The following is a 26,103-nucleotide window of genomic DNA, read 5'->3' on the forward strand; positions in this document are numbered from 1 at the left end:
AGTTCAAGTCTACAAAGTGAGTTCCAGGAAAGCCAGAGCTACACAGAGAAACCGTGTCTCAAAAAAACAACATGTAACAAAACAAAGTGGGATTTATTTTTATATTTGCTTTTTAAAATTTTTCTCATTTCTAAGAGTTAAGGGGTCTTACTTTTTGGTTGTATTGCTTTCCTGTTTCACCTGAATAATTATACAAAATTTTATAAACCATGTATTGTGTAGAAAGAAAGCCTTATACAGACATATACAGAGCTCAGGACTAATGTTAAAATAAAACCACATACTTAGCATTGAAACATTTTTATATTAAAAAGGCAACTTCTATGTTAGAGCCTTGGTAGCAAACACTGTACTTGACTCTCCAGTACTCCCATAGGGTTGTTTTGGTTTAGATGAAGCTAGAACTGCTAAGCAATAGCTACATATCCATCATACATGTTCTGACAATATTATCTTACTTAATTTTGAATATTATCTTTTTCACAGTATAAACTAAATAATATATTCTCTAATGAAGATAGCAATCTGGTTCTAAATAAAACTTCATATGAAAAAGTTATTATCAGTATTCACACTATTTCTTAGAACACACTGAAATTTACTTGTGGCTTAAAATGTATTCTCTTTGATGGAGAATCCTATGTTGTAGATCAGTAGTGCTTGCACTTACTCAGTGTGCAGGTGCATTTGAATATAAATGACTTTAAGCACTGAAAAGTAGCAAAAAAAGAGAGAAAAGTTACTTAAGCCAACAAATGAAAGATGGCTACCATTCACTTCTTGTCCTTTTGGCTAACATCAGTGTAAAACAGGTACCATCCTGAAAGAATGTAAGAACAACAAGAAGAACAGATATGCAAGAGAATAAAAAGAGTCAAGTACAATCAAATTATAAAGATGAACAGAGAAAGATAAAAGAAGGAAAAATATCACAAATAGAGATAATAATAGACAGGAGTAAATCCTTATTTATCAATAATAATGAATGAAAATGAACTGAATTCTTCAATTAAAGGACACAGATTAGTCTAATAGATTAAAAAATATAACCTAAACCCAACAACACATATTAAAGAAATTTACATCACCTCTATAAACACATAGACGGCAAGGAAGGAAAGCTGAAGTTAAAAGCATGTAGGAACCTGAAGCAAGCAGGGCTAGCTGTGTCCACAGTAGGTGAAACAGACTTCAGGGTAAAAAGTTTAAGATGAGACTAAAGGGCACCTTCCCATGATTAAGGAATCAATTCAACAAGAAGACATGGTGATGGATACCTCTAATCTGAGCAGTGGAGTAAAGAGAGCCTATAGGATGGAAGGAGACATTTTTCACTCTTCACCTGACAAACAGCTGGTGGCTAGGCTTTGTAGAAAACACACAGTAAAGAGACTAAATGCAAAGCTAAATGTTCTCTCCACCTACTGATTTGAACAGTCTAATCAAATACTTCTTAGTTGGACTTTAGGTCAATATTTTAGTGTTGATACTATATTATCAAAAAGAAATCACATATTTGTGTTTCTCCTGGCACTGTACTGTGAAGTCATCTAATCTAAAAGTACACAGGTGACTGTACATGTCAATGTATACCCAGTGAAATCGAAAAAAAGAGAGTGAAATCATGAGAAACTATGACTTAGGGTTCTATGCGAGACAGATTAATATATATATACACATGAATTAAATTAAAGGCACACAACTTTTTCACTACCGCTATAATAGCAGTTTGTAAGTTACACTAACTAACTAGCTGGTTTCAACACTCATATGGGAATAGAGTGAAGAAAATGTCGCTGAATACTTGCCAACTATAAAGCACCTTTTAGACATTTGTTTGTTTTTGTTTTTGTTTTTTGAGACATGGGTTTTCTGTGCCTTGGCTGTCCTGGACTCACTTTATAGATCACCTGCCTCTGTCTTCCCAAGTGCTGGGATTAAATGTGTGTGCAGCCATGCCTGGGTAAAACTATTTTTTTAATTGTTGAAAATATATAAAGTTTATTACTGCGATTAAATTTTATACACTAGTGTTTACATTTGACATTTGGAAGCTATTCCATCATACAGTATGAAAATGTTTGAAAGACTCTAAACTCATTTAATCAACATGTAAAGCATTGCTTGTAAGTTGAAGACCATTCAGTGAAGGTTCTATTTTACTCATGACATATGTGCATGTAGTTATCATTATATGAATAAAATAAAACTTATCTTTTAAAATCTTGGGTTACTACATGTTCCTAATCAGATTATCATGAAAACAATAATTCTTGCTTATTCACAACTTGCATATAACTAAGCTATACTATTTATACATAAATGAATATGCTGATCAAATTTGTTAAAGAAATTTAAATAATCAAAAGTTAAGCACCATCTTTTTCTATAGAATAGTTAGTTAAAAACTACATTTCAGCCCTGTGGCTGGGAGAGTGCCATCAGCTAAGGCTTGCTGTGAAAACTGAAGGCCGAGTCCCATCAGCAGCATCTGGAGCTGGGTGCCGTGCTGTACGCCTGTCGCCACAGCACTGGCAGTGTGAACCCAGGAGAACGGCTAGCTTGAGCTAAAATTGGCAAGCTCCAGCCCCACCAAAAGGTCCTCTCTCAAAAATAGGATGGAACAACACCCAAGGTTGAGCTCTGTCCCTGCACTCACAACCCCAAATAAAATAAAAATTCATTTCATCCTATTCATCAAGATTTCATACCTTTACTTACTGTTTTCTTCAGTAAACTATGACCTAAATTCTCAAGCAAACTTTTCTTGCTATTTAAGGAAAAACTGGATGGGAGAGATCTTGGCAGGAGATGAAATAATTTTTTGGCAATTCTTTAGTGGCTTGAAAATCAGAATGGTATTAAAACTAAGAAGTAAAGGTCAAAGTGAAATTTTAAACTGAAATTACTAGTGTAAAACTGCCAGGAAGATTCCTTCTTTAGAAAAGCAGCCTTTAAGTCTCTCCCCTGGTTTCTGTTTGTGAGTTTTGAATGGAAAGTGGGAGTACTGTAGCTGTCATAGTGAAGGCAATGGAACGCCAGGCCTCTGTCATACAAATTACTTAGATTCAGAAGATTTTTGTCATAAACTTCTATACAGTTAACAATGTGGAAATTTTTAGCCTTTAATTACCAAGCATGTAAAAATAATTGGCACTAGTTTAAATTCTTGCTATATTTTATACACTAAATTGGATAGTTTGTAGATTTATCTGTAAAATGACTTTTCTAAGTGTGAGTATTATGAGGTGATAATTTGGCCAATTTGACTGGACTAAGAAACATAGAAGACAGTGGACCACACTGCTTGAGGTGTTTGTGCCATTTCCAGAGAGGAGTAGATCAAGAGCCTCCCGACCTTAATAAGGGAATTGAACCTCTGGTGGGTTAACATGCTGGCATTATTGAGAGGTGGTGAGAGTAGCAGCAAGGCCAAGCAGAGGATGTAAGTCACTATGGCTGTGTCACTGAGGCTGTGTCTTGCCTGACTTCTTTCTGTAATGTTCAACACATGAACTACCCTGTTTTACTACACATCCCTGAGATAACAGATGACATCTCTGCAAGCCAAAGGAAATCTTCATTTTGTCACAAAAATAAGGTAAGTAACACATGTGTTTGTACTCAATAAACAAGTAAGTAGAGAGAGCGGATTATTCAATGCTAAGTAACACACATGTTTGCACTTATATAGGTAAGTTGAGAGACCGGAATAGTGAACATTAAGTAACACATGTTTACAATTATATAGGTAAGTAGAAAGACTGGATTACACCACAAAAAACAAGCAGGGTCAAAATCTGAAGCCAATGCTATGAAATAGTAAACTTTTTTTTCTACTATAAAAGAATTTTAAAGAATCTGACACAAGCTAGGCATGGTAGTGTAGGAGGTAGAGGCAGGAGAATCCCTGTGAGTTTAAGGCCAGCCTGGTCTACATAACAGTTCCAGGCCTGCCAATAAGAGTTTATCCCAAAAAAAAAAAAAAAAAAAAGACTAACACAACAGTATGGTATTATATGAATCTAAATTATGATTATTCTAGGGGGGATCCAAGATGGTGGCGACTAGTGTGCACCTTATCTGAGGGGCAAAGGACCTAAAACGCCAAAATTGGTGAGTGAAGGAACTACTGAACCCAGAACAGTTACCTAGGCTTCCAGGGAGAAAGAGACTAACCATGAACTGAGCCCATCTAGCAGACCCCGTGGGCCAGGAGAATCCACCACAGACCACACTGCCCGTGCCCTAGCCCCAGCAACAGCGGCAGCTCCTACCAAAGAAACCCCTGCTCAGGATCTAGACCTTTCGGGCACTCCCCTGAGACCACTGCCATAAGCCTGCCCTGGCAGAGAAGAAGTATAGAGAGGCGCACTGTAGGTTCTGCCACATATCACAGTGCCCGGGCTCCAGCGCAACTGGCTACTCCTAGCAAACAAACCCGGGCTCGGGATCTGGGACTGAGGTCACTCAACCTTTCCTGACACTCTCCCGGTACCAGGCACAATAAAGTCTCGCACAAAGCTCTAGCACTGGTGGCCCTTGACAGCGAAACCCCCAGCTCAGGATCTGGGACTGAGAATACCCAACCCTTCCTGGCACTCCCCCGGGACCAGCCACAATAAGTTCTAGCACCGGCAGCTCCTGGCAGAGAAACCCCGGTCTGGATCCGAGACTGAGGACACTCAAACCTACCTGGTACTCCTCCCTGACCGGCCACCATAAGCTCTAGTGCCGGGTAGCTTTTGCAGAGATACCCAGGCCAGGGATCTAGGACTGAGGACACTCAACTCACCCCTTTCCCATACTCCCCCGGGGATCAGCCACCACAAGCCTTTCCTGGTGGAGGGGAAAGACAGAGTGCCTTTAAGAAGAAATTTGTAACATCACATACAAGCAATTTAATGGCCCAACTGAAAGCCCTAGAAAATAAAGCAGATACACCCAAGAGGAGCAGAAGCTGGAAATAATCAAACCCAGGGCTGAAATCAAGCAATTAAAAACAAATACAACTATTCAAAGAATCAATGAAACAAAAAGCTGGTTCTTTGAGAAAAATCAGCAAGATGGACAAACCCTTAGCCAAACTAACTAAAAGGCAGAGAAATCCAAATCAGTAAAATCGGAAATGAAAAGGGGGACATAACTACAGACACTGAGGAAATCCAAACAATCATTAGGTCATACTACAAAAACCTATATGCCAAAAAAATTGAAAATCTAAATGAAATGGACAGTTTTCTTGATAGATTCCATTTACCAAAATTAAGTCAAAATCAGGTAGAAACACTGAATAGTCCTATATTCCCCAAGGAAATTGAAGCAGTCATCAACAGTCTCCCCTCCAAAAACAAAAGCTCTGGGCTAGATGGTTTCAGCGCAGAATTCTACCAGACCTTCAAAGAAGTGCTAACACCAATCCTCCTCAAACTATTTCACAAAATAGAAACAGAAGGAACATTACCGAACTCATATTACGAAGCCACAGTCACCTTGATAACTAAACCACACAAAGACTCAACAAAAAAAAGAGAACTTCAGACCTATCTCTCTTATGAACATTGATGCAAAAATACTCAATAAAATACTTGCAAACAGAATCCAAGAACACATAAAAGATATCCACCATGACCAAGTAGGCTTCATCCCAGGCATTCAAGGGTGATTCAATATACGGAAATCTATCAATGTAATCCACCATATAAACAAATTGAAGGAGAAAAAGAACATGATCATCTCCTCAGATGCCGAAAAAGCATTTGACAAAATCTAACACCCATTCATGTTTAAAGTCTTGGAGAGATCAGGGATACAAGGCACGTACTTAAACATAGTAAAGGCAATATACAGCAAGCCTATAGCCAACATCAAACTCAATGGAGAGAAACTCAAACCAATCCCACTGAAATCAGGGACAAGGCAAGGCTGCCCACTCTCTCCATATTTATTCAACATTGTACTTGAAGTCCTAGGTAGAGCAATAAGACAAGGAAAGGAGATCAAGGGGACACAAATTGGAAAGGAAGAGGCCAAAGTTTCACTATTCACAGATGACATGATAGTATACATGAGTGACCCCCAAAATTCAACCAGAAAACTCCATCAGCAAAGTGGCTGGATACAAAATTAACTAAAAAAAAATAAATAAAAATCAGAAGCCCTCCTGTATACCCAAGACAAAAGGGCCGAGAAAGAAGTCAAGGAAACAACACCCTTCACAATAGCCACTAATACCATAAAGTACCTCGAGATGACTGTAACCAAGCAGGTGAAAGACCTGTTTGAAAAATCTTCAAGCAGGACAGTCTCCCCAAGCACGGTTGGCTACCATAAAAAGCTAAAATGTTACACTCAGGATGCGAGGCTAAGCACTGCACTCAGGGTCAGCCGCTTTCAACCCAGAGAAGAGCATGTCTGATTGCATGTGGGTTGATGCCCCAGGTCCCACCTCTGAGAAAAAGGTATCAGACGGGTCTGATGCTCTTTGGGTGGATGACACCTAAATGAACATTGGTACAAAGTCCCAATTTATTTCTAATATCAGAGATCAGACCTCTACTCTTGCCTGATGTGTCTAAAACAAAAAGGGGGAACTGTAGAGAGCTGCAGAATGCCGCGCCTTAAAGATGGAGCTGGTTTCCGCCTTCTACCTTCTCGATGGTGAGTGCTCTCTGTCACGAACAACTCCATATTTGGCTAAGGCTGAGGATCTGGCTTGCTTCCGTGTATGTGGACCTATCTGCATTGCCCACGAGGCACACTGGGGTTGGCTACCCAGAGGCTATTTAAGCTGTGGGCTGGCTTTCCCCAGGGTCAGAAGATTGTTCAAGGTTCCTGAATAAACTGCATTGAGAACAACAACAACAAAAAAAAGATCAGAAAGAAGGAGAGGAGGACCTCCCCTATCAGTGGACTTGGGGAGAGGGATGCATGCAGAAAGGGGGGGAGAGGGTGGGACCAGGAGAGGAGGAGGGAGGGGCTTATGGGGGGATACAAAAGGAATAAAGTGTAATTAATAAAAGTTAAATAAAAAATTAAAAAAAGCAAAAAAAAAAAAAAGCAAAAAAGAAAAATCTTCAAGTCTCTGAAGGAAGAAATTGAGGAAGATATGAGAAGATGGAAAGATCTCCCATGCTCATAGATCGGTAGGATTAACATAGTAAAAATGGCCATCCTGCCAAAAGTAATCTACAGATTCAATGTAATTTCCATCAAAATACCAACATAATTCTTCATAGACCTTGAGAGAAAAATTATCAACTTCATATGGAGAAATAAACAAACAAACAAACAAACAAAAAAAACCCCAAAATTTCCAAAACAATCCTGTACAACAACAGATAGTCTGGAGGCATCTCCATTCCTGATTGAGAGCTGTACTACAAAGCCATAGTAATAAAAACTGCACGGTATTGGCATAGAAACAGAATAGTGGATCAATGGAACTGAATAGAAGACCCCAAAATAAACCCACACACTTATAGATACTTGATTTTTGACAAAGAAGCCAAAACCATTCAGTGGAAAAAAGACAGCATCTTCAACAAATGGTGCTGGTCCAACTGGATATCTACATTCAGAAAAATGAAAATAGATCCATACTTATCACCCTGTACAAAACTAAAGTCCAAGTGGATCAAAGATCTCAACATAAAACCAGATACACTAAATCGGTTAGAAGAAAAAGTGGGTAAGACTTTGGAACTCATTCACACAGGAGACAACTTCCTGAACAGAATACCAATAGCACAGGCTCTAAGAGCAACAATCGATAAATGGGACCTCGTGAAACTGAAAAGCTTTTGTAAAGCAAAGGATATAGTCATCAAAACAAATCAATAGCCTAGAGACTGGGAAAGGATCTTCACCAACCCTATATCTGACAGAGGGCTGATATCCAGAATATACAAAGAACTAAAAATGTTAAAAGGCAACAAATCAAGCAATCCAATTAAAAAAAAATGGGGTACAGAGCTAAACAGAGAATTCTCAATAGAGGAATACAGAATGGTAGAGAAACAAAGAAATGGTCAACATCCTTAGCCATCAGAGAGATGCAAATCAAAATGACCCTGGGATTTCACCTGACACCCATCAGAATGGCCAAGATCAAAAACTCAAGTGACAACACATGCTGGAGAGGTTGTGGAGAAAGGGGAACCCTCCTTCATTGCTATGGGAATGTAAACTTGTACAACCACTTTGGAAATCAATCTGGCACTCTCTCAGAAATTTAGGAATAGTGCTTCCTCAAGATCCAGCTATACCACTCCTAAGCATATATCGAAAAGATGCTCAAGTACACAAGAAGGACATTTGCTAAACCATGTTTGCAGCAGCTTTATTCGTAATAGCCAGAACCTGGAAACAACCCAGATGTCCCTCAATTGAGGAATGGATAAAGAAATTGTGGTACTTTTACACAATGGAATACTACTCAACAATTAAAAACAAGGAAATTATGAAATTTGCAGGCAAATGGTGGGACCTAGAAAAGATGATCCTGAGTGAGGTATCCCAGGAGCAGAAAGACACACATGGTATATTCTCACTTATATAGACCTATAAGATAGGATAAACATACTGAAATTTATACACCTAAAGAAGATAAATAAGAAAGAAGCCCTGGGGTAAGATGATCAATCCTCACTTAGAAAGACAAATGGGATGGACATTGGATGTAGGAGAAAACAAGTAACGGGACAGGAGTCTACCACAGAGGGCCTCTGAAAGACTGTACCTAGCAGTGTATCAAAGCAGATACTAAGACTCATAACCAAACCTTCTGCGGAGTGCAGGGAATCATAAGAAAGCAGGGGGAATTAATATGATCTGGAGAGGACAGGAGCTCCACAAGGATCAAATATATCTGGGCACAGGGGTCTTTTACTTTTATGAGACTGTTTCTCCAACCAAAGATAATGTATGTATATAACCTAGAACCTCTGCTCGGATGTAGCCCATGGTAGCTAGGATCCAAGTGGGTACCCTAGTAAGGGGAACAGGGACTATTTCTGACATGAACTCAATGGCAGGCTCTTTGACCCCCTCCTACCCCCTGAGGGAGGAACAGTCCTGCTAGGCCACAGAAGAGGACTTCACAGCCAGTCCTGAAGATACTTGATAAACCAGGGTCAGATGAAAGGGGAGGAGGTCCTCCCCTATCAGTGAACTTGGAAAGAGGCAGGGAGATGAAGGAGGGAGGGTGGGATTGGGAGGGAATGAGGGAGTGGGATACAGCTGGGATACAAAGTTAATAAACTGTAATTAATAATAAAAAAAATAAAAAAATTAAAAAAATAAAAATTATGATTATTCTAATTTTAATGAATATTCCACACAGATGTTTTTCTATCTACTTTCCTTTATATTAACATTTAAATTTGAACCTTAAAAAATAGGAAAGAGAACCAAATTTCAGATTAAAAATATTTTCCATAGGGGCTGTAGAAATGACTCAGTGGTTTGGAGCACTTGTTGCTCTTCCAAATGACTGGAAGAGCAATTCCCAGCTTCCACATGGTCACTCACAGTCATCCATAATTCACATTCTATGAGGTCACACACATTTTTCTGGCCTCTGAGGGCATGGGGCACATATGTGGTACACATACATACATATACATAATTTAAAAAATAATAAAAATATATCTTAAAAAGAAAAAAAAACATAATAGGATAGTTTTCTCAACATTTCCTTGGTTATGAACAAGTAAGTTCTTATATATCAATAACTCTTAACACTGCTGTATTAAAACAACCTTTCTTTGCTTCTGAAATCTCATATAACAAGTTGGTGTACTACTAGATAGTGTGCTTATGTAGAAATATAAAACAAAACTTTTCATTTGAGGAATATGTCCAAACAACTTTTCTCACTATACCAAAGGAGACAGAGGTCTTCTGAATTAACCATGTGAAAACAATCATACACTAGAAAGTAGCTACACTAAAATGACATAAGTGACAGCATTATAAACAGTAAGGATACTAGGACACTCCAACAGTCCATCTATTAGGATCACTGGGGTCTGCTAACACGTACGTACCAGGTCTGTCTTCGGAGGGTCTGTGCACTCAACAGAGAAGTATGGTGCTGAGCTTCGGACTCCACTGCTCTCAGAAGTTGGCTTTGGAGGCTGAGCATGCTGTCTGTATGTAGCACTTTTAGGTGTCCAGCAAAACAGATTAACTGATTCTCGCACGCAGCGTTCAATGTCAATTTCTAGGTAGAAAATAAGAAAATGGGAAATTTATAGAATTTAGACTTCATTGTTAATATAAAATTTTTCCTAAATTTGTATATGTATATGAATAAGTTGAAAACTAAAGCGTAAAGATTGCAATAAAAATAATGAGTGTATTTGTGTAGGAAAGGTAGGGGACATTTAGTTATTATTACATGTATATCTGTATTTAAATATATGTCATTGTATGTGAGTTTTATTTCACTTTATTCATGTGTACATAAACATTTTTGTGTACTTCAATATATCATCTAAATACCATAAAATGTGTTTCATTTAATAATCTAAAACATTTATCACAGTAAATGTTTACAAAGTAAAAGAGGCTTGGAATAGGTAGACAAAAGACTCAGATGTTGATTCACCACAGCTTGTAGTAAAATCGACTAAAAGTTCTACTGATGTTTAATAAATAAAATAGAATATATACATGGACTAAAAGTTCTACTGATGTTTAATAAATAAAATAGAATATATACATGGATCAAAAATGATCAAAACCTCACTATAGGCATTTTTCCATCATTTATACTTTCCTGAGTTAAATGAGGTTTTATGTTGAGATCAAACGCACACAATTATAATGATTTTTAAGAAGAAAAGTTTTCACAGATTTTTTTCTTCTCAGCTTTGATGCAGAGGCAATGCATATATGTGGTCATGACTACTGCAAAGCATTGTTTTTGACTGGACTGTAGCTAGGAGGCCAAAAATTCTGATGAAGAATTGACAATTTCTATATGAGGAAGGTGGAGCAAAGCAGTAGAAATTTCAGATGACTGAAACAGAGTCTAGCACTGGCTAGCTTTGCCCTTTCTTCATTCATAAAATCAGAAAATGGAACTATTCTTACTTTGTCCGCAGTTCCATTATGCTGGTTCAGATAAGCAATAGATTAAACATATGTGTTTAAAATCTAAACGGATACATTTCCCATTCTTTAAGGAGCAGGGGAAACAGGCATGAAAGAGATTTGGGGATGGTGCGTGGGTTACCGAACTGACTGGATGGAGACAACCCTTAAGTGACAAAACTCACTTCTGCCTGGAGCTGGCAGCAGGTGGCTGGCAGGGCTGGAGCATATTTAACCCCCGCCCCTCCTCTTGCTCTCTTTTGCTATTTCCCCTCTACATGTTCCTGCCACTGATGTCTGACCTCACCACAGGCCCAGAGGCAGCAGAGTCATGGAACCACAGACCAAAGCTCTGAGTCTGTGAGCCGGCATACACCTTTCCTTTTCAAGCTGTTTGTCTCAAATATTTTGTTGTAGAGATAGAATGCTGACAATGCATGCTTCATGGATTTGAGATTCTCATCATGAGGTAGGGAATCTGTGGAGATGGGAAAATAGCTGGGTCCCTACTACCTGATATGCCTTACATTCTTGGTCCATTTAATTTTTACTATGATCCTGAAGTCAAGCCATTTCTGTTGGAAGAATTAGCTAAGACCCTAGGAAGCAAAGCAACTGTTAAGTGTGCTGCTCGGGTAGAATATTGGAGCTACTAAATGATTACAGGTGTCCGAATTCATTTAGGTTTAGAATATAAACAGCAGTTCTGAAAAGATCAGCCACCCAATTAGGCATTACTTTATCTGCTCTTAGCAATTTTTGCCAGCTTCACAGGTGGTCACGTCCACAACCACACAAAGAGGATAGGTTTTAGATTTCATTATTCCATGTGTTATTCTGGACATACAATTCTACAAAGAGTTTAATATGATTTGAGATGTAAGTGAATGTATTTGAATATGATGCCAATACAGTGAACTATGTTTTTAAATTTTTCTGCCATTATTGAGCTGAAAACAAATACAAAGTAGAAAAAAGTTGAAATTTTAAGAGTTTTCTCCACCTATTCACAAAGATATATAAAGTTTATTTTTTAAAACTTTCAATTAAAATAGTTGAGATTAAATATTATTTAGCTAAAGATATTATCAGTTATATAAGTTTTGTATATTTGTTATTATGTAGTCCCCAAAATAAAAGAATTTTAGTCCATAGATTTTGTATCTCCAGTCTTTAAATCAGTTTGACACATCTGTCATCCAGCAAAAGCCTCAAATCAAGTCAGTGATCCATATCAGTGGCACAGTTCCACCCGTCAGTGGCAAAGGAAAATGCCAGTCTCCATCTGATTCCAAAGATGCTACAGCTCTGCAGAAGGTGTACAGTGAACCCTGAAAGTCAGCAGAGATCCATCCAATTTGACTGCTCATTAGTATGGCAGATGTCCCTGTCTCCATTCACCTAACTTGTCCATCTCCAAATCTCCGCATAATTAAATGCAATGCAAACTTTATTTTGTAAGCTATAAAATGTGCAACCATTTTTATAGAGCAATCTATCATTCATAGCACTGTTATTAAAAAAAATCTTACATTTGTAACTAAAGCATGAATCTCATGTTAAGGTCTTTCAGATTTAAATCAAGACTCAAGGTTTTGTTGTGACTGAGTAAAATTACTTTTCTCTCAGGTTTCTTCATCTTCACCCATCAATATCAAATCGCTCAGAAAAATGAAAATATTTTTAATATGATAGACGCACATGTCATGTGTTCTATGTAAGAAAAGTCAGGCTAAAAAAGCTATCTCTCTTGAAGCCCTCGCTTGCTTCTTTTGTTTTGATGGGAATAAATTGCTCCTTACATCTACTGAATCCCTGCTTCATGGCCACTCTTTCACTATTATGTAAGACTTTTTTTTTTTTTTCTCTCCTCTATATTTAATTCTTTTTTCTTTTTGGGGGACTGAGGTAAGTCATTCATTTTCTTAATTTTATCTTTAACTTTATCTTGATTTACCTCAGTTTGCAGGAGCCTCCATGCAGAAGGTACACAGAAGGCAACACACCTTTACTGATTTATTTTTATTTTGCTGATGATGGCTGCAATAGCCACAGTACTTCAGGGCTGGATCTTCTTTTGAATTAAAAGGCTCTAATGTTTTCTCTAAGAAGTCAGGTGAGATTTGAATGCAAGAAAATTTGCATGCAATTTACTCCTTTTATGTGCTTTCAGGATTTCTGCATTCTCAAATTTCATGCTGATATAATCAAAATATATAGGGTTTTTTTATGTTAGAAAAGTTTCAAAAGCATATTACTTTAAAAATGATTAAAAATTGTTAGAAGAAGAGAATTCCCAGCATTGCCAAGATTTTCTGTTCACACCATGGCTTTTGAAGAAAGGAGCACTAATGTTGTATAAGTTTGGTTTTAAGTCCAAACACCATTTCTCCATGCAAATAGGAAAAGGTGAACTTACTGCTTATTTAGCGAGTTCTTACAGTAGCCAAGGAGTATTACTAGTCTTTACAATGGTGACTAATGGCTTAGAAATTACGGAGTTTGTTCCAGATTCGGAGTGAGCTTCCTAATTAGATCTACAAAGCTACATTGTTGGACTAACTTTAAAAAAATTTTAAACCAGGTACACATTAATAAAGAATAAAACAAAATTATAACAGAAAGATGATCCATCAGGTACTTAACACTCTGTACCAAGGCCAAATACTTAAAGAAGATAAAAGTCAGTCTATAAATGATGTTTATCAATACCAATTGTACAAATTTACAAATTATTTAACATATTAAATATTACTTAAATAATTTAAAATTATTTAACAATAATGTTAACAATATTTAACAATTATTTAACAATAATGTGTTAATAATTATTTAACAATAATATGCTAAATAATTTTAAATTAATTTAAAGTTTATTTAAAACTTTATAAATTATTTAACAATAATATGCAAAGTAGAAAATGTAATATTTTTTTCTTGTGACTGAGAAACGAATAAAAAGAAAGTGAACAAAAACTATATATAGAATTGACAAATAAGGGTACTAATGTAATTTAAAATCTGTCAAAGGCTTAAATGGAAAATGTACTCAGGCAAATTGGTAAGTGCAAAACAAAATAAAGAAGCAATCTGAAACACTACCTAGAAGGACACTAACTGAAGCGGAAATTTACTGCAAAGCCTTGAAGGAAAGTCAAAGAACTGCAGTGAGGGAGAACACCATCAAATCGCCATAAGCCACAGACAACGCAAGACTGAATCTGTGAGAGGACTGGAGTGCAGCGACCATGGTAAATTCTGTGCAGTGACTCACTGTGGCTCCTCCAGTGTGTTCGAGATGACTGTGAACACTAACAGAAAATACACTGTGGGGTTACTCCAGTCTAGTTGTAAAATGTACATCAACAATACTGCAAGTTATAGATGAGTACTTTTACAAAAAATCTTACATTTTCCACAAAGTGGTATGGTATCAACTCTTTATAAATTGTGGCAACTTAGAGACTACAGACCTAGCAAAATGACCAGCATATAATTCAAAAGGTAAATTAGGAGCCAAAACAGTATTAAGATAATTAAAAACTTTATTAGTTATCTGACATTCTTAACTAGTCTGCATTCTCAGTCCAGGACCCTTTTGACTCAGGGTCTCCTCACTGAGCAAAGACATCTATCTATCTATCTATCTATCTATCTATCTATCTATCTATCTATCTATCTATCTATCTATCTATCTATTTATTATTATTAGTTACATTTTATTAACTCTGTATCCCAGCTGTATCCCACTCCCTCATTCCCTCCCAATCCCACCCTCCCTCCCTCATCTCCTCCCTGTCCCTTTCCAAGTCCACCGATTGGGGAGGACCTCCTCCCCTTTCATCTGACCCTGTTTTATCAGGTATCTTCAGGACCGGCTGCAAAGTCCTCCTCTTTGGCCTAGCAGGACTGCTCCTCTCTTGGAGGGCAGGGAGGTCAAAGAGCCTGCCATTGAGTTCCTGTCAGAAATAATCCCTCTTCCCCTTACTATGGGAAACCAATTGGTTACTGAGCTACCATGGGCTTCATCCGAGCAAAGGTTCTAGGTTAGACCTTTTTAAGGCATCTAAGGTCACTTGTTTAGAAAAATATAGACCTCCTTCCACTCTGACCCAGTGTTTTTCCACTTCTTGCAATTTCTACTAACCCCCTCTGGCTGTCAAGTTCACAGCATCAGAGTGCTATTGACAGCTGGTCCATCTGACCCCTGCCTGGCACTGCTCCACATGAAAACAATGAACATGGGTGAGATGGATCTTTCTTTAGTTTCTCTTCTTTCTAATGCTATTTCAGTAAACGATTAAAAGTTGACTACTATTTTCAGTAAGCAATGTTGCCATAATTTACGATTTCCAGCTCCCCAGTTCACCTGAGTTCAGTTCATCTCATTAAAATTAAAATAAATCTACTCATCAAAACAACTCAAGAAATAAAAGCCCCAAACAATAAAGCTCTTGTATGTTGACAGAACTAGAAAATGAAGATAGTTGCTATGGAAGAAGTGCATATCTATTAGAAAGTACAATGAAGATATATTCTGGGCTGATGAGCCTATTCTGCATCTTCACTGGAGTGAGATTTCCATATATGTTGACTGTAAAAATACACTGAATTATATAATTCAGGTCTACAAATTTTATGTCTGAAATAGAAAATTTTATATTTTTTTACTTTAAATTCCTTTATGTTTGAAATTTATACATTTAAATGCAGGTGCTAGATTTAGAATTAAATATTAACTGTCCAATTAACTGCACACAGCCTTAGATTTCTCTCAAAAACTTATTTTGTATAATAAAAAGTATTTATGTGTGCCATGTGGATGCTTTCTGCCAATGGAGGTCCAAAGAGGGCACTGGATCTCCTGAAATTGGAGTTATGATGGTTGTCAGCCACCATGAAGGTGCTGGGAACCCAGGTTCTCTGTAAGAGCAGCAAGTGCTCCTTTTTTTTCAAAGTTATGATTGTGATTTAATTAATTAATAATTTTTTACAATTTATTAATTTTATATGCCGATTGTTGCCTCCTCCCTCCCTCTGATCTCTCCTATCTCCTTTCCTAGTTCTCTGAAATAGGGAGTCCTCCTCCCTTACCATCTCATCCTAGCTTATCAAGTCTCATCAGGATTGCCTGGATCCTCTTCCGCTGCTGTGGCCTGGCAAGGCTGAATCGCCAAGGGAAAGTGGTCAAAGAGCAGGCAACTGAGTTCATGTCAGAGGAAGGCCCTGCTCCCCTAATTTGGGAATCTACATGGAGACTGAACTGCCTATTGGCTACATCTGAGCAGGGAGTCTAGGCCCTCTCCAAGGAAGCATTGGTCTCTACAGCTCCCCTGGGGCTCAGATTTTTTTTTAGGTTTGTTGGTCTCCTTGGGGGGCTCCTGTTCCCTCCAGGTCCTTCTATCCCCCCTTTTTCCATAAGACTCCCTGTGTTCTGCCCAAAGGTTGGCTGAGTCTCAGCATCGCAGCAAGAGCTCCTAAGCACTTAGACATCTTTCTGGGGCCATAGCTTTATTTCTCATACTACAAAAATATTAGGGATGATTTCCAATCTAATAATTGACTTGTTTCAACCACTATTTTTTTATTTTTAATGTCTTAAATTTTTTGAGAATTTCATACAATACAGCATTTTGATCATATTCATCCTCCCCCAATTCTTTCCAGATCCTACTCCAACTCCCTACCCACCAACTTCATGTTCTTTCTTAGAAAGCAACCAAACCAAACCAAACCAAAGTACAAAATACCATGAAGTTCATTTTGTGTTGATCAACTACCCCTGCACATGAGGCCAGGCACTTAGTGTAGTTGGAATTATACCTGGTATCTCCCCACTGGAAAAACTGACTCCCCTCTCCCAGAAGCTATCAGTTGCAAATAGCTTCTTGGCTAGAGGTGGGACTTTGTGTCCACCCCCTTTTCCTGTTGGGATTTTGTCTGGCTTGGACTTGTATAGGTCTTGTGTATACTATCACAGTCTCTGTATGTGCAACAGTCCTTCAACAACTACACTTGAAACACAGAATTTGTTTGTAAAAAGAAGATCAGACAAACTCTAAGTGCTGATGTTGTGAACGAAAACATTCCAAAAATATTACAATGGGACTCTGAATTCCAGAAGATAGACTGTAACAGGCTTAACTTTCTGGAAGAGAACATAATGGACAGAATAAAACATGTACACCATAAAATACCCTCCATACAGAAAATTTCTTGATATTCTCAGGTTGATAGCATCTTTGTCATCCTTTAATGACTTTAGAGTAGTGGTTCTCAACCTGTGCATAGTAATCTACTGGAAAACACAGGTATTTACATTATAATTCATAACAGTAGCAAAATGTCATATGAAGGAGCCAACAAAAATAATTTTATGGTTGGGGATTCCCACAAGATGAGGAACTATATTAAAGGGTCACAACATTAGGAAGGTTGAGAACCACTGCTTTAGATGAAAAATAATTAAAATTAATATTTATAATATGATATAGGTCTTTCAAGGAAAGATCCAATAACTGCCACAAGCCCCACACTTCACATTTAAGGACTGTGTGTAGAAAGTAAGTCTGCAGTACAAGGAATATGAGCAAGGACAGAAACACAGCATTAGAGAAAGATAGTTTTAAGGCACTACATATCACTCAGGATTTTACCACAAAATTAATTTTGGTAAAGAGCCCTTTTATAAAAATTCTTTTACCATATTCTTGAATATACTTTTGGATAACTCTCTTTGTGTTTCTTAGTGCACAACATTTTGAAGGTGCCCACCTCATTTTCCATATCATAGCTGAAATCATTTTCCTAAAATGCCCATAATTCTTATACCTTTCCTTCTTATCACTTTCAGATACATACAAATGAACAGCCAAATTCCTCAGCACACCAAACAATGCTTCTAATCAGCACTCTGCCAGTGTCACCAATGCCTGTCATCGTCATTACCACAGCACACCCAGCTTTGCTATTTCCCTTAGTCACTTTATTTGCCTCCTACCTGCATTAGGGAAGTGTGCAGTTTCACACCTGTGTTGTCCTAGTGTTGTTTTCCAAGTTCCAATTATTAGTCTCATACCCTACACATAGCTGTAATCATCTTACTTATTTCCATGTCCCAAGTGCATAGTGAATGTCTACCACAGCATAAATTTACTAAGCATGTTACTAAGGATAGGAATCACAGACAGTGAGCAAGGATTTCTCACAGTTAGTTCACACTCTTTGGATGCTTTCCAGCTTAAAAATGCTGTAGCAAAGCTGGTGAGTTTCTCAGTGCTAAGCATTACTGAATATTTTCCGGACAAAATTCAACTCTTGCCTTGTCATTTTGTTCTATGTGTAGGATTTTTTATACTCCTCATCTATTGGTGCTTAGCCTTGCTGACATTATTACTGAAGGAAATACTATCTTTGCATTATTTGTCCCTTTTATATATTCTTCCTCACATAGGTACATAGATCATGTCTATGTTGAACAACTTAAAGGGAGTAACACCCTTTCATGTTTTGAGGAGTGGAGAGGAGACAGAACTACTTGATATTTAGAACATTTTATTCTCTTTAAATAGGCTGCTTTCAATGGCTACCCAAGTCTAACCAACTATTAACCACTTGTACTCTAATTTTCAAATTATGATGATCATTTTATCACTCAAAAATCTTTAATAGTACCCCAGCATTACCACCCTTAACTTGTTTCCCATTCTCAGCTTGGGCTGATGTGTAAAATCTACACTCAACATTCTGCCAGATTTCAAATCCTGTTGATTCCACACAGCAATACCTTTAGGGAAGTTGAAGTCCCTAACTGGAAAGACTAGAGAACCAATGTATTAGTCAGTTAAGTGACCTGCCCAACAAGGCAATTACAATATACGCAATTAAGAGAACTCAAAACTGTCAGTCTCCTTTAAATAATTACTTGTAGTGCCTTGTGACAAATAGCAAGGAACAGAAACCAGCAGCAAGACTAGCAATACATGTATACATGCATGTCATGAGTAATTTGAAAGCCAAAGCATGCATAAAAAGTCAATGATAAGACCAATAAACTAATTTTATTAGTAGTATGGTGAAGAAAATATGTTAATGATATTGATACGAATTATCAGATAAATTTTAAACTACTCATAAAATATCACAGTTATAAAATAAATATTTTACCATCATGAAAGGCCTTCCTGCAAGGTTTTGAAAACTTGGGTCTGGAGCAAGTCATGGTGATGCATGCCTTTAATCCCAGCACTCAGGGAGGCAGAGGCAGCCGGATAGCTGTGAGTTCGAGGCCAGCCTGGTCTACAAAGAGAGTCCAGGACAGCCAGAGCCAGGGTGATGTAAAAAAAAAAACAACAACAAAACAAAACAAAACAAAACAAAACAAAAACCCAAAAAAACAAAACCCTGTCTTGAAAAACCAATCAACTAACCAACCAACCAACCAACCAACCAACCAACCAACCAACCAAAAACCTTAAGTCTGGTTCCAAGATGTATTATTACTTTAATTCACTCTCTGTTTTCAAGGTAATTATAAGACACCAACCAACCCTGACTTTGGGATTCATTAGTTATTAACATATAAGAAGAGTTTCTTTTATTCCCATGTATGTGTACCTGTATCAGCCCTCCTGAGGAGAACTGAAGTTGATGGTGGGTGTCATCCTCTACTGTGCTTCCTGTTACTGACTTATTCGAGGTGCCCCATGAACCCAGAGCTCATCAATTCCAGCTGGTCTGACTAGCCAGCCTGCCCAGAGGCTGTCTCTGCCTCTTGAGCATAGAATTTCAAGAGGTCAGTACATCTGCACAGCTTTCACATGGGTTCTTGGGTATGAACTGCAGTTCTCAAGTGCTTTATCCACTGAAACAACTCCCCAGCCCCCAGTTTTATGTTTTAAGAGCAGTTCTTAGATCAGGGTTATGAAATATCTCTGTCTTCCTGAAGTCATGTCATAATATGGCAGCTTTTATTGGTTCCGTTACTAGCTTTGAATTTCCCCAAATTATTCATTTTAGCTTAGAAATGATGCACTACAGAATTTTCAAAATTTGCCATGTTTTCATAAATAATGAAGTACTCTCTTGTCCCCTAAACAAGGATGAATATCAAAAAAAGGAGAGAATGAAAGAAAAGAAATTGATGACGTTTTATTTCAGCAACAACATAACTATGCCCCATGCCTTGAAAAAAACTCCTTAAATTATCTTCTTTTGCATTTAAGCTTAACAATTTTTAAGCTCAAAATAATATAATATGCCATGTAGAATGGATCCTTAAGTTAATGTGTAAATTTTAGGAGTAAGTAAAAGAGAAGAGACACAGATAAAGGCTCCATAGTTAGAAAAGGCTTCTTTTCTGACCATCCCTTTGAAATTCCAAGACATTCATAGCAATGGACATATACAAATACCATGAAGTTACAGGATGAAAACGTGAATTAATAGATTCAAAGTTTTGGATGAAATAGCATGAACATAATAGGCAGCACTGTCATTGGACAATCATGGGAACGAGTTGCTTTCTCTAGATCATGGAGGACTATCAGAGCATTTCTGATGAGGCTGCTCTGCTTTACTCAAGCTGAAGTTCCTGGAAGAGAATGTAGAGGAACAAGAACACCCCACGAGTATCAACACAGTATTCACATTTTGGTACCCCGTACTATTTTTTTAAATTTGCTTTAAAGATATTGAAAAGTAGATATCTCTACAAATATTTTTAAAAACTCCCCACATGGTCCACAATGATGTTTTTCGGTCTGTGTTTTCTATTTTCTTTTCTAGACAACACCCCCTGGTTCTAAGTGCACAACCTGTGCAAATATTCACAAGTTGTTGCTCTTTTCAGTCCTAGAAAGGGCTATCTTCTATCTAGAAAAATTTCCTCTTTTTCTCTTGTAACTCTATGTCACTTAAAGTAACAAAGAAGTCATATATTAGCAGTCTATTAGCTATAAGCATTAATATTTGGCTCACTTTATAGGGCTTAGGCATGTGGTATTGCTTACTTCCTGGCGTATGTAAATATTATTGTAACTCGTATGTAGCTCACTTAAGAGAGTGCCTAGTAGGGAATCATGGGTTAAACTGTAGCATCATAGAAAGTAGGCACTGGAGGTCCGCACCTCTAATCTTAGCACTGGGGAAGTACAGGAAGATCAGGAACTCAATATCTTCTTTGACTATATTTCAAGTTCCTGACCAGTAGAGAAACATGAGAAACTGTCTTCCAAAAATATATTATTGTAACCTTATTTCATTTATATTTATTCCTAAATGAAAAAAAACTCTGTTAATTGAAAACTGGAAGCCTTTCATTTGTGTAGTTGAAAATCCCTAAAATTCTTTTGAAACTTGGCATGTAACTGCAGCAAGTCTATATTAACTTGGCAAAGGCTTTAGAATGGCTATATATTTTTTTTTTTGATAGTTCTTTTGCTACATTAGGTCCTGAACACTAGAAAAGTCATATTTGGGGACTGTCTATTCGACTGATGGCTGTCCAGTTTCACAGCACTGATACACGTCATCTTCTCATTGGTTAAGCATTTAATGTTTATATTTCTGATACTTCTGCTTCATAAATGAAAATTTGTTTTAGCTAAAACACTGAAATTAGTTTATGGTTTTGACCAAATGAACTTTTGTCTTCTAATACAAAGCCTTCTGTTCTCAGGAAATAAATTCCCTCAAACTCTGCATCACATAGTCTGATGAAGTGTAAAATTGAGAATTTGTATATCTTATCTTCCAGATCTAAATACACACAAAAAGGATCAGTTCAAATGAGCAAATTACTATTAAACATGAAGATGATTGTTTTCTATTTCTAATCCACTGTATTTCTTCTTCTAAAATGAATAAAACAGAAACAGTAGCAGTATACATACAGTCCAGACTCCATAATGTTATGGATTGATTCCTAAGCCTTGTGCATTCTAGGCAAGTGCTCTGTCTCTGAGCTATCTACCCAGTTCTTCAAAAACACCTTTACCAGTTAAAATATCCATCAGTTAAAAACGGAATTTGTACTTATTCTGAAATATGAGCTTATTTACTTGAAGGCTGTATAATAAGATCTAGCTCAGGAGCGGGGTGGCAACTGTTAAGATGGAGAAGCGGCAAAAAGTAGAGCAGCAGTCTTGAGTATGTGGCACTGTGATTTCTGTTACCCATTCAAGCTTAATGGTGGCTATTGCCCACATACTGGCATGTAGGAACAGGGTACTGAGCTTGGCTTATGACTTGGAAGATGGATTTTTTTTTTTTTTGTTTTTATAGATAACATAACCTCTTAACAAACAAAATAATTTATCTGGAGGCTGGGGGCAAGATGGCGGCACCGGGAGGACTCTCATTCTGAGCAGCAGCAGCAGGATCAGCACAGTGACCAGTAATCAGAACTCCCGGCCATAAAAACATAGTCATTGTGTTTCCCAGGTGAGAGGATACCCCACGGTGGGGGATTCAATAAGCTTTTAACTCACCCCGCTAAACCGTGGAAGAGATCCCGGTTCCGCCAGACGCTTGGCTGCCGGCTGCCGGCTGCCGGCTGCCAGCCCCAGCCCCAGCCCCAGCCCAGAGCCACAAGCCAGTGTCTCTGGTCACGGTCCCAGACTGAACTGTGCGCACCACACTATCAGAGACTGGAATTTTCAGTCGAGAGATAACCCCAGGGTACAGGAAACGACTGGGACCGGCCTTAGGTCACCCAGACATCCCCTGGAAAAGACTCGGGGTAAACGGGCACCCCAGGAGCCAACCCGGAGCCAGAGCCGGGGACCCAGGTTCCAGCACTGAGCCCTGCCTGCCTGCACGCCTGACTCACCGCCTGAGATAGAACTGTGGGCACCAGGGCACCAGCGAATGAGTTTCACTGTCCGGTGCAAACACACAGGGAGGGAAACGGCTGGTCTGATCTCAGAGCACTCAGCCGACACCCCCAACCTGAAAAGGTCCCCGGAAAATTACTCAGCTTAGGGAGGCACCCAGGTTCCCAAAGGCCACAAAGTTAGACACAGGCAGTTTCTGCGCACCAGACAGCTGGCAGAGACTGAGCCGCCATCACACAGCTGTGCTCCAGGCACAGGCAGTTTCTGCGGCCAGACAGCTAGCAGACACTGAGCAGTGTGCACCAGGGCAAAAAAAGACACTGGGAGTCCCTGTGTCCAGAGAATCCACAGGGAAGGAAGGAAACTGTACTGACATAAATCACCCAATCCTTCCCTAGAAAAAGTCTAGCAGACTAGTGGGGCCGAGGCGCCAGCACTCAGCTGTGCTCCAGACACAGGCACAAACAGTTGATGCGCGCCTGATGTCCAACTGGGTCACAGCAGCTGATCATTAAATTTACAACAAGAAACCCAGAAACAGGGCAGCTGCCCTCAGGACTTCCCTGGGTGAGAGGAGAACCCTCTCGACTAACAAAGACCACAGTTACCACTCAGGTCTATATCCCTGAGGTGAGCAACTCCTGAAAAAACACCAGCCATCCAGGGACTATACCCAAAAAGCTGAGAAGACATCCTTCTAGGAAAAACCAGCTTTCTGCAAAGGGGATTCTTTCCACCACAGGATCCCCAGGAACCACCAGAAAATAACCCCAAACACCTAAGATAGCACAATGGGTAGAGGCCAGCGTAAAAGCTCAAGCAACAAAAGACAGAGCAATATGGCATCTCCAGAACCCAGTTACCCAGGGGCAAGTAGCCCTGGACACCCCACCATAACTGAAATCCAAGAAGATGACCTAACAACTATGCTCATGAAGATGATAACAAAGGAAACAAATAAGATTCGTAAAGACATAGAGGAAGATAAACTCAAACAGAATATTGCCATCCGTAAAGAAATAGAAGAAGCTGCAGCCAAACAGTTTATGGCCTTTAGAAAGGAAATGCTTAAAACACTGAATGAAATGAAAGAAACAGAGTTGAAGGAACTAAAAGAAAAACAGGAAAGTACAATCAGACAGGTGAAGGAAGTAAACAAAACAACTCAAGACCTGAAGATAGAATTGGAAAAATTTAAAAAAAAAAAATGGAAGAAATAATGGAAAGGAAGAATCTAGGGAAGAAAACAGGAACTACAGAGGTAAGCATAACCAACAGACTACAAGAGATGGAAGAAAGAATCTAAGGTGTAGAAGATACAATGGAAGAAATCGATGTATCTGTCAAAGAAAATGTTAAATCCGAAAAATTCCTGACACAGACCGTCCAAGAAATGCAAGACAATATGAAAAGACAAAACCTAAGAATAATAGGTATAGAGGAAAAAGAAGACTCCCTTCTCCAAGGCCTAGAAAATATTTTCAACAAAATCATTGAAGAAAATTTCCCCAAGCTAAAGGAGAGGCCAATTAGAATACATGAGGCCTACAGAACACCCAACAAATTTGACCAGAAAAGAAAATCCTCCCGCCACATAATAATCAAAACAGTAAGTATACAGAACAAAGAAAAAATACTAAAAGCTGCAAGAGAAAAAGGCCAAGTAACATATAATGGCAAACCCATTAGAATCACACCTGACTTTTCAACAGAGACTATGAAAGCCAGAAGGGCCTGGACGGATATCATGCAGACCCTAAGAGAACACAGATGTCAGCCCAGGCTACTATATCCTGCAAAACTCTCAGTCCTCATAGATGGAGAAAACAAGATATTCAATGACAAAAACAAATTTCAACAATACCTACAAACAAATCCAGCATTACAGAAGACACTGGAAGGGAAAATACAACCCAAGAAAGCTAGCTACATTCAAGAAAACAAAGGAAATAAATAACCTCACTTCAGTAAAACAAAAATCAACCAAGCACACAACCTGATGACCACAGCCAACATCAAAATCAAGAGATCTAACAGCCACTGGTCATTAATCTCTCTCAACATTAATGGACTCAACTCTCCAATAAAAAGACACAGATTAACAGAATGGATACGTAAACAAAACCCAGCCAATCTGTTGCATACAAGAAACACACCTAAGACACAAAGATAGACATTACCTGAGGGTAAAAGGTTGGAAGACAACTTTCCAAACAAACGGACCCAAGAAGCAAGCAGGAGTAGCCATTCTAATATCTGATAAAATAGACTTTCAACCAAAATTAATAAAAAGAGATGGGGAAGGACACTTCATACTCATCAAGGGAAAATTCCACCAGGAAGACATCACAATCCTGAACATCTATGCCCCAAATACAAGGGCACCCACATTTGTGAAAGAAACATTGATAAAATTTAAAGCACATATAGATCCCCACACATTAATAGTGGGAGACTTCAACACCCCACTCTCAACAAAGGACAGGTCAACAAAACAGAAATTAAACAAAGAAACAATGTCTCTGACAGAGGTCATGAATCAAATGGACCTAACAGACATTTACAGAACTTTACACCCAAACACAAAAGAATTTACCTTCTTCTCAGCACCTCATGGAGCCTTCTCCAAAATAGACCACATAGTGGGTCACAAAGCAAGCCTCAACAGATACAAGAAGATTGAATTAATCCCATGTATCTTGTCTGATCACCATGGAATAAAGCTGGACCTCAACAATAACAGAAATAACAAAAAGCCTACACACACATGGAAACTGAACAACTTGCTACTAAATGACAGCTGGGTCAGGGAAGAAATAAAGAAAGAAATTAAAAAGTCTTTCTAGAAATCAATGAAAATGAAGACACAACATACCCGAACTTGTGGGACACAATGAAAGCAGTGCTAAGAGGAAAGTTCATAGCACTAAGTGCCTTCAAGAAGAAATTTGAGACAGCTCATTCAAGCACCCTAATGGCTCACTTAAAAACCCTAGAAAAAGAAGAAGCAGACACACCAAGAAGGAGTAGACGGCTGGAAATAATCAAACTCAGGGCTGAAATCAATCAATTGGAAACAAATAAAACAATTCAAAGAATCAATGAAACCAAGAGCTGGTTCTTTGAGAAAATCAACAAGATCGACAAACCCTTAGCCAGACTAACTAAA

The 26,103-nt window shown here is 38.3% G+C and overlaps 1 protein-coding gene across 3 annotated transcripts in view; it reads right to left on the minus strand.

The window, feature by feature from the left end:
- Positions 1-26,103, minus strand: part of Tbck (TBC1 domain containing kinase) — a 166,716-nt gene that overhangs the window by 52,590 nt on the left and 88,023 nt on the right. For all 3 annotated transcript variants that reach the window (XM_060392674.1, XM_060392675.1, XM_060392676.1), the window contains one exon: positions 10,050-10,225. In XM_060392674.1, coding sequence (XP_060248657.1) covers positions 10,050-10,225 — 176 coding nt within the window. The remainder of the gene's footprint in view (positions 1-10,049; positions 10,226-26,103) is intronic.

Source organism: Meriones unguiculatus, chromosome 10 (assembly GCF_030254825.1).
Source record: "Meriones unguiculatus strain TT.TT164.6M chromosome 10, Bangor_MerUng_6.1, whole genome shotgun sequence".
NCBI classification, from domain to species: Eukaryota; Metazoa; Chordata; class Mammalia; order Rodentia; family Muridae; genus Meriones; species Meriones unguiculatus.